Source organism: Megalobrama amblycephala, linkage group LG3, assembly GCF_018812025.1.
Source record: "Megalobrama amblycephala isolate DHTTF-2021 linkage group LG3, ASM1881202v1, whole genome shotgun sequence".
In the NCBI taxonomy this organism is placed as follows: domain Eukaryota; kingdom Metazoa; phylum Chordata; class Actinopteri; order Cypriniformes; family Xenocyprididae; genus Megalobrama; species Megalobrama amblycephala.
Genome location: NC_063046.1, coordinates 37,096,836 through 37,107,070, shown reverse-complemented (window position 1 = coordinate 37,107,070; position 10,235 = coordinate 37,096,836). Strand labels below are relative to the sequence as shown.

Sequence of the window (10,235 nt, the reverse complement as noted above, 5' to 3'; positions counted from 1 at the left end):
GAATAGCCTTGGTGAGACAGGTAAAGAAGAACCCAAAGATCACTGTGGCTGAGCTCCAGAGATGCAGTCGGGAGATGGGAGAAAGTTGTAGAAAGTCATCCATCACTGCAGCCCTCCACCAGTCGGGGCTTTATGGCAGAGTGGCCCGACGGAAGCCTCTCCTCAGTGCAAGACACATGAAAGCCTGCATGGAGTTTGCACCTGAAAAAAACACCTGAAGGACTCCAGGATGGTGAGAAATAAGATTCTCTGGTCTGATGAGACCAAGATAGAACTTTTTGGCCTTAATTCTAAGCGGTATGTGTGGAGAAAACCAGGCACTGTTCATCACCTGTCCAATACAGTCCCAACAGTGAAGCATGGTGGTGGCAGCATCATGCTGTGGGGGTGTTTTTCAGCTGCAGGGACAGGACGACTGGTTGCAATCGAGGGAAAGATGAATGAGGTCAAGTACAGGGATATCCTGGACGAAAACCTTCTCCAGAGTGCTCAGGACCTCAGACTGGGCCGAAGGTTTACCTTCCAACAAGACAATGACCCTAAGCACACAGCTAAAATAACGAAGGAGTGGCTTCACAACAACTCCATGACTGTTCTTGAATGGCCCAGCCAGAGCCCTGACTTAAACCCAATTGAGCATCTCTGGAGAGACCTAAAAATGGCTGTCCACCAACGTTTACCATCCAACCTGACAGAACTGGAGATCTGCAAGGAGGAATGGCAGAGGATCCCCAAATCCAGGTGTGAAAAACTTGTTGCAGCTTTCCCAAAAAGACTCATGGCTGTATTAGATCAAAAGGGTGCTTCTACTAAATACTGAGCAAAGGGTCTGAATACTTAGGACCATGTGATATTTCAGTTTTTCTTTTTAATAAATCTGCAAAAATGTCAACAATTCTGTTTTTTTCTGTCGATATGGGGTGCTGTGTGTACATTAATGAGGAAAAAAATTAACTTAAATAATTTTAGTAAATGGCTGCAATATAACAAAGAGTGAAAAATTTAAGGGGGTCTGAATACTTTCCCTACCCACTGTATAACAGTCAGTGGAAGAAAATGGAGGAAGTCAAAAATCAGCCACAGAATCAAGAGCACCCATGGCCAACAGTTCATCTGATGATGAAGATTTTTTCGCTTCTTTGAAACAGACAACACATGAAGCCAGCAAAGAGTTGGATGGATATCTGGCCTGTGTTTCAGACACCAGTGTTTCAGGCACTGCAGGATTGATTTTTAGCCCCAAAAGAGCTAGGCTTGACACTCACAATTTTGACAATCAGCTTCTGCTTAAGTTAAATCCGAGGTTTTGCAACTTTGAGTAGCATGTTGCATACTGGCATTAGGTAGTAGTCTTATAGTTTGATAATTAAATACAATTAAACACAAACAGTTCTAAAGGAGGATAAAACTTTGTATGTGGTTCATTCACTTCATGTTTTTAGAGATTAAAAGCTTAAACAAGAATCTCTAGTTTTCATTCTTGCTGTTACTTTTACTTTTTTAATACTCAAGTACAATTTTAATGTAGTACTTTTTTACTTTTACTCGAGTATGATCCTGGACAGATACTTTTACTTTTAATTGAGTAAAATTTTCACTCAGTACTTGTACTTTCACTTGAGTAACATTTTTGAGTACTTTTTACACCTCTGCCGTTTATATTGTATTGTTATATATTGTGTTGACAACTCATCAATTATTCCATCTTATATTCTGCATAATTGGGTGTTTTTAAATAAACAATGACAAAAACTATACTATACTTATACTATAAGTTTTAGGGCTGGACAATATGACGATATATATAACATCGATATAAGTGATTAACTTACTCGGATTTAAACCTACCTATATTGTAGTTATATAAAATATTCACAGGCAGATTTGCTTTATGTGTTTCCCCGGCGTCGAATCAAATGCTAAGCTGTAAGGAACACTTTCGAGCCCAACCTTTAGTGTAAATTGTTTGTTTTATTTGCGTTTTCACAGTTTCCCCTATTATATCCAGTCACGAAGCAGGTTCTTTTACCACTCAGTCCAGCTGAGGGAGCGCGTTCCGGCGGGAAAGTGACGTCGATGCATACATACCCTCTATTCCAGCCAATAATGAAACGTGCTTGTTTCGGTTTCTCTGATTGGACTAGGTTGTTGCTTGACGTCATCGGTATGCGACGGCACTGGTAAGATGGGAAGATGGGAAAGAAAAGAGAAAAAGAAAAGAAACGGGGACATTCTGATCGAGAACATAATGAAGGAGAGATGAAGAGGAGGAATACTGAATCCAGCACTGTGGTGAGAAAGAGAGACTGGTTATGGTTTAATATTTGGTCTTATAGTTACAGTTTTTTGTTCGTTGTTTTTGTTTGTTTTTTAAAGAACTATGGAACTAACACTAACTCTGAGATAATTATAGTGATTCCTACCTCAGTAAACATCACTAATGAAAGCCTGTTGTGAAATGAATAAAAGGGAAATGTAGCATATGTATTTATGTAAAACAGAATATAATTCTTAGTCTCTATATTCGTTCTTGTTCCAGAAGCCGTTTCACTCTTATATACATCACAATAGGGAAGAAAAGACAATTGCAACTTCTGTTCCATGTCGGCTTTAAGGTGCAGTCACATTAACACAATTTTGATGATCAAGTCACATTCAAACAAAGCAGTTTTCGGCGAATTTGCGTGTCCACTTTGAACTTGTTGTGAACTCGCGCAAAATACCCAATCACCTGCAAAAATATGCAGAACAAAGGAAAATGTGACCACACCTTTACACTGGGGTTTAAGTCGTATTCTATTAATGGTCACTGTTGCTTTCTTTAATTAGTTTCATCAAGTATTCATTTTGTACTGTTTGTGTAACATTTACTAAATATGAAAGGAGCCCAGAAAGGAGACGGAGGAGCCAGAGGTTCCTCAGGAGCCTAGTGATCTGGAGGAGGGCGGACTGGACCTGAATAAGGCATTCAAACCCATCAGTGCTTACATCCAGGACCGCAAGGAGATGCTGGAGCAGTGTTTTCATGTGCTGGGAGAAAATAAACTTAAAAATATGCTGCCGGATGAACTTAAGGTATCTTTATTTTGCTAACATTCATAATACATGATTACACCATGTTCAGCATTGTATGTGTTTTTTTGATGGAGTCAGCAAAGAATATAGTACCAGGTCAGAACCAGGTGTGGCAGGATGTGTTGATACAAAGACCAAATAGCAAGGAATTGTCACAGGTGTCGTCATGTCATTTAACACATCATAATTTTATATTGCCACATCAAATTTGAATTGGATAATGGTCTAGTTTGGAGCTAGATCATTTTTAAAAAGGCCATTCACACTACTTAGTACTCTTCCTTTGACAGTGCAAATAACTGAAATTTCTTGTCACGCTGGCTCGAAGAGACATATTTAACAGTATTAATTAACCAAAGAAAACACTAAACATGGTAACAAAACCATTGTCGGGTAGACAACATCAATTTAAAGTTTTTTTCTAAGAATATATTGACAATTAAACATTTAGGTTTGCTTTGGAAAATGAGTGAATTAAAGTAAAATGTCAAAATAATTCAACTGACATATCACTGCCATTTTCAGTTTTATCTTAACATACTAACCAAGAGTTGTCTGAGTAACTAAAGGCCCGAGCACAGCAAGAATTATAACTATAGTTTGAAAAATTGTTTTAAATGTAAAAGAATAGCAGAGTCCACACCACAACTAAAACGATAATGACACAATAGGAATCACCATCACAATATTTTTTTTTTTCCAACTGATGAATGACAAAATATTGATAATCAGAATCCATCCTACTGCGCAGACGACAAAATTGCAGTGTATATTTATAATAAACAGAATGTTGTTATAGTTATTTTTATAGTTATCATTCTTGGTGTAAATTGTCCTTAAGGCATAGTACACAAATAGTAAAAAAATCAAGATTTACGCTACTTGATGTGCTACAATTTGTTGACCTTAATCAATTAAAAAAATAAATAAATAAATACTGGACAAGTCCCAAAAAGAAAGGTTGACACTGATTTTTTTTCCACCTCCCTACTAGGTTAGGTCATGTGTTAGATCAAGGGTTTTTATTGGCTGTTATAATAAACACCCTGTTATTTCCTGCAGGACTGTTCTTTTAATGAGATTAAGAACCTGTGCTGGGATCAGCTGCAGCAGCTTTCTGAGATTCATCTGCTGGAGATTTTGGAAGGTAAATATCAGATTCATCTTCACACTGTGTGAATTTTGACCTGTATCTAAGCACACAAACCAAACATTGATCATTCTCTCGTCATGTTTGTTGTGTTTTAAAATAGGTTGCCTCAGTTTATTGTGTCATTATTTGCTATGTGTAGCAAATTGGAGAAAATTTTAATAGCGTTTTTTATGATAAGCTTAAAATCACAATTAAAATTATTAAGGTATATTTTATTGTCCCAAAGGAAAATTTGTCTTGGCTTCAAAAAGCAGCCACTGAATCACATAACTCATAAAAACACATAACATTTAAAACAATACATTAACACAATAAAAAACATAGACATAGATTTGTCTCAAACTCGTATGCGCATACCACAGCTCACAACTGTAAAACAAATGCATAAATCGCAAGCATAAGAGAATGAACACACACACTTGTGTATGTGGTTTACGGGGACTCTCCATAGGCGTAGTGGTTTTTATACTGTACAAACTGTATATTCTATCCCCCTACACTACCCCTACCCCTAAACCTACCCATCACAGAAAACTGCATTTTTTGAATTTCAAAAAACACCGTTTAGTATGTTTTTTAAGCCATTCAGTTTATGAGAAGTGTCCTCATAAACCATGTTTACGTTGTAATACCCATGTCATTATACACATTTGTGTCCTCATAAACCATGTATACAAGAACACACACAGACACACACACAACTTTCCCCCTATAGTAGATCACTTAATGCTATTTACTAACATGATTGAACCGATTTAGTCTACAGCTTAGGATTCTTAACCTCCTACCTGATAGCATTTCAAATTCAGGATTCAAAATGTGTTATATCATTTAGAATCTTGTATGTCTCACTTAGCATTGAATTGTTCATGGCTATTTGAATGAGATGTGTAAGCCTAGACATTAACTGTGCTGGCTGTGCTAGATTACCATACCATAGATGTATTCCTTATCTAATCACATTCTCCAGCTTGATAGAACAAGAACACGATCTTGCTACTAACACCATAAAATCTAAGCCATCTCAAAAAAAAACATTCTCCGTTGTAACTTAGAGCACAGGTTTTCAACACGGACATACCATGTGAGTGAACAACCAAAATAAAAGCCAAGATAATTATATAAAGACACTTGTTGTATGGGAACATTCTGAATGAATACTGGACAACAATCTTGGGAGCTCACACACCCTTGGGGGCACTTGCACTAATGACGTGAGAATCAGAAATCGCCTTATTAACCATAACATGTTGAGTTCTATTAGTTAAAAAAGAAAAATACCATTTTATAATGAAAGGATTTACATCTGTCTGTTTCAATTTATCTATAACTAGTGAATAATTATTTTTATAATAGCATATTATTTTTATTATAGTAGCATAAAATCATTTTTTGGTTGTCATTCACAATGCTGCTTGTAATTTCTGTCTGAGACTGATTACTGATGTTTTTTGTGCATCACAAGTCCATGCTGGTATCTTTGTCTTGTGATGAGGGCTTTATTATTTTGTTTGTTTGTAAAGGTAAAGAGTTATCAGTCACTGCAGCACTTGAAGAGAAGAACGTAACAGACAGTCAGTAAGTCAAAACTCTTAGAATTTTTGTTAAAACTAAAATTTAAACTTATTATTGAGCTTTTGATAATGTATTCATTAATATTTACAGACAGGACAGTAATGTGGACTCCACTTCCTCTCTGAGAGAAAATCCTGAAACAGAAGAAAAACAAGGTAAACAATTCATTATAGATTAGGGCTGCACGTTGTATAATTTTAGCATTGATATCGCGATGTGCACATCTGCAATGACAGTGCTGGGTAGTAAACTAGTCTCGGCCTCAGACATCGAGCCCACGGACCTTTGGCTGAATGTCCAATGCATATGGCACACTTAGCTGGAAACGCTTCAGGGTTTTTGAAGTCGTCATCTGGTTGATTAAATTCTACAGGATGTCCGGGAGACCTGCGTGTCGTGTTCTTTAATGGTCCGCCTGGAAATAAATGCTGTGATGCCAAACTCCCTTGTGAAAGAAGAACGCCGTCGTGTTTACAACTGTGACAATGAGTACTTATCAGGATCAGCTAAATGCTGGATTTGCGGCTCCATTGTTGCAGTAAACTTGCACAACATTCTTGAATAAATAATTTATTAGATGCATGCTGGTCTGTTATGTAGGGACATCGACTTTACATTTTCACACCCCTAAGCATGATGCGGAACAAAACTAACTGTGATTGGATGAGTTGGCCAGACGTCCTCTTGGCCGGTGCTTGGCCAATGAAAGCTGCGACAGAGTCCAGACCTTCTGCCGTCAGTCTGAAGGTCTGGCTACGCAAGACTAGGTAGTAACTGATTACATGTAATCTGTATTACATGGTCAGATTAAAAAAATTAAGTGGATGGCAGTAAACTATTCATAATTCATTGATTCTCTCTACAGCTTTTTTTTTTTTTTTTTTATATTTCCTTTTTTACCCATCCCCCATCCACCCTCCCCCACCCGTGAAAAAAATTTATAATAAACTTACTAAGCAACCACTGAATGGTAAAAACACATCGTCATTTATCATAACACATCATATCATTTTAAAGCTTAGAAACTCAGCTTTTTAATGCATCTAACCATTTTGATCAACTCTCAACGACAGCTGAGTAGTTCCTCTAAAACGGAGTTTACACCACCGAGCTACGCAAAAATGTATAAACATGTTTTTTTCAAAACTACTGCCTTGATCAACACAAAACAAGATGTCATTTGAAAGCTTAGAGTCTGAACTTTACTATTCAATTAGCCAATTTGATTAACACCTATGTAGTGCTGAGTTATTTGCTGATCTATTTTTTTTAAAAAAACTTTTTTTTTTTTTTTTGAAAATAATTTATGAAATACTTTTCTTGTACTATTATACTGCAATATTTATAAAAAAAAAAAAAAAAAAAAAAAAAAAACACACAACTCCGACAGTCATGTATCATATGTCGTTTGAAAGGTATCACAGAGTAGAATACAATAAGAATAATTGTTTTGGCCTTTGGCTAAATTTGAGCGAGTTTTGAAGCTCATATGAAGCCCCCCCAAGTCCCATATGTAAATATACAATTTGCAGCATTTATGTCACATTTTCACTTGTAACTTCATGAAACATGCTCGTAGAAAATGGCACAGCAGATTCAATATTTACAGCAGATGATTATAAAAAGCCCAAACTCACCATAATCTGTCACTTAGAACTAAAGATATTCTCTCATGGAGTTATAGCACACAAAACTCCATAGGTGCACATGTAGCCAAGTAAAATCATATGTTGCTTTCACGTGATGTTTACGCATGTAACTTCATGAAACATGCACAGATCATAGAAAATGGCACATCATTACTTACTGTAGATGCTCCAGATTGAAATGAGTCCAAAATCATCCATTGCGTCAATCATGAGAGCAACAATGATTTTTGAAAATGCTTGGTTCCAATGCTGTAATTTTTGATTACTTTATGCTATCGTCACAAAACTTGATCCATATGCAGTTCACATGTAGGGGAACTTCACAAAAAAAAAACAAAGAATCCAACCTTATTTCCTTCCTGAGTTATTGCATGTCAAAATAAGATAAGTAAAATTTCCCTTGAGCACACTTATTGTTTTGTCTTTTATCTGCAGTTTCTCAGCATGAGAATTTTCAAATATAATGATTTCTTCCACTAAAAATTTAAAAAGTTTTCTATCAAACGACACCTACCTTTTGACTCCCCTTGCTATAGGCTTCTGTCTTTCAAACTCATTAAAACTGACTCAATTCAAACTATTCAAAGTAACTGTAGTCTGATTATGAGTATTTTAAAATGTAATATATAATCTAATTACAAGTACTTATTTTTTGGAATCTGATTACATAATCCAGAGTACATGTAATCAGTTACTACCCACCACTGTCTACCCAACACTGTGTGATGGTCACATCACAGTGTGTGAAATGTCCAGTATAGGGATCGTAGCTAATACGTGATCCGTACAGACCAGGCACCACAGTTTTAGGTCCTGTCAGTTTAAACAGTTTAAACATTCAAGCGATTTGAATGCACAACGATGTGAAAGAGAACTCAATTAGGAACTTGCACGCTGTTTTCTGTGCACACAGGGCCGTATACACAGCATGCGAACACAGAATGCTGTTCTTTCTCGTCCGTTTGTGCTTGAATGGACACATACGTGCAAAATTATGTCAAAATGCCGGTGTCAGTGAGTATGCTCGTAAACACAGTTGCTAATGGCTTATGTGAATGCAAGCAATTTGTATCATTATATTGGATCCGTCCATTAGCTCTTAAATAGCAGACCTACTGTTAGTCAAACAACAAAATACAAAGAGAAAATCACTTTTTTAGCTTTAACAAAGATTAATTGGAATTGAATTATTGGAATACAGGGAAGACTATGCAGTGATATTTTACATTTGATTGTTCAATTTCAGAACTGACTTTTGTGCATGCATTTGTGTCTATGTCAGGTGCGGGTTCTGGAGACGACAGTGATGTTCTCAGCATCAATGCAGAAATTGACGACAGTGACATTGAGGGTCATAAAGTCATCAAAGCTGAAGAACCAGTGCTCAGAGATGAAGCTCTGCCTCCCGCCACAGTCATGCAGTCAGCTGAGCCGAAAGTGGAGCTTCAGCAGGACATTGATAGAAGTGTCAGTGAAATTCTAGCTCTGACGTCCTCTGAACCCAGCAAAGATTTGAGGACAGCATCACTGGAAAAAGCAGCCACGCTAGAAAATGTTCCCGCAGCTTCAACAGAGCAGCCGTCAGCTCAGCAGCTGGAATTACTGGAGCTGGAAATGAGGGCAAGAGCCATTAAAGCACTCATGAAAGCCAGTGAGATCAAGAAACTCAACAACTGCTAATTTGTGGAAAGTCTATGGACATTTTAACTCAAAACTCCGGAATTGCTTTAAAATTCTCTTTTTGTCCTTAAACACTTTTAGTTCCTAAAATGTCAGCACATGTTAGGTTTAGACCCAGACATGAAAATGTTTTGATTTTGATATAAACCAGTTTTTGTTTAAAAGAAGAAAAACTACAGATGTTCCAAAATAATAAGTATAACAATGAAGTACTGTAATTCCCATACCTAGCATACTTGTTTTAATAAATGTTTATAATGCTGCATTTGTTCGCACAACTTGCAAATGAGCAATGCTTTAAACAGTTCAGCATAAATAAGTAACATTTGAAATTCCAAAGTTAGTACAAAACCACAAACAATAGAGTATGTGCTCTTTATATATTCCTTCCACAGAAAATAAAAATAATTTTATAGTTGATAAACTATACAGTGGTGCTTGAAAGTTTGTGAAACCTTCAGAATTTTCTATATTTCTGAATAAATGTGATTCAAAACAACAGATTTTCACACAAAGAAACAAATTATACAAAAATTACATATTTTGTAATGATCCTGTATTACCTGCTGTTGAATGGCTTCTTAATATTTTTGTTTCTAATTTTTTAGGGGGGTGGGGATCACCAGTTTATGTGAAGTATTCAGTCACGAATGAGTTCAATCATGGTAAATAATTTAGACATTTTAGAACATTTTCAGAAGAATTTAGAAGTATGGAGAAGAGAGAAAGAAATGTTTAAAAAATATTACTTATAATGCTGGTGGTGGGTCAATAAGTTCAAAATAGTTTTAATTGTTTTGATCAATAATATTTTGTTGGTTAGTGAAAATAAATACTGTCGCAAACTCACTTTATTATTCACATCATACAGGGAGTGCAGAATTATTAGGCAAGTTGATTTTCTGATCATATTTTTTTTTCCAAGCACATTTTACCATTTCCAATCCACATCAATCTTAATAACTCCTATTAATATTGTTTTTAATCATTTATAAGTGATATTTAATTGTTCATGAAGGCTGGAAATGAAAAATGCCTTATATTCAGGTGTGCAGAATTATTAGGCAAGTTTTCTTTTACAGGCAAAATGAGCCAAAAAAGAG

General features: G+C 36.1%; 1 protein-coding gene across 1 annotated transcript; it reads left to right on the top strand.

The window, feature by feature from the left end:
• The first annotated feature begins 2,136 nt into the window (after positions 1-2,136).
• Positions 2,137-9,559, top strand: LOC125265240 (caspase activity and apoptosis inhibitor 1). Its single transcript, XM_048185354.1, has 6 exons — positions 2,137-2,292; positions 2,884-3,075; positions 4,138-4,222; positions 5,752-5,806; positions 5,894-5,958; positions 8,735-9,559. Exons 1-6 carry the CDS (start codon positions 2,194-2,196, stop codon positions 9,130-9,132), a joined length of 894 nt encoding a protein of 297 aa, XP_048041311.1. The 5' UTR covers positions 2,137-2,193; the 3' UTR covers positions 9,133-9,559.
• Positions 9,560-10,235: the final 676 nt, after the last annotated feature.

What these genes read in the sequence shown, in the direction of transcription:
- LOC125265240 (XM_048185354.1), top strand. Translation starts at nt 2,194, where the DNA reads ATGGGAAAGAAAAGAGAAAAAGAAAAGAAACGGGGACATTCTGATCGA. An exon ending in TGCTGCCGGATGAACTTAAG is followed by an intron (nt 3,076 to 4,137) that starts GTATCTTTATTT and finishes TATTTCCTGCAG; the next exon opens with GACTGTTCTTTTAATGAGAT. An exon ending in TGAAACAGAAGAAAAACAAG is followed by an intron (nt 5,959 to 8,734) that starts GTAAACAATTCA and finishes TGTCTATGTCAG; the next exon opens with GTGCGGGTTCTGGAGACGAC.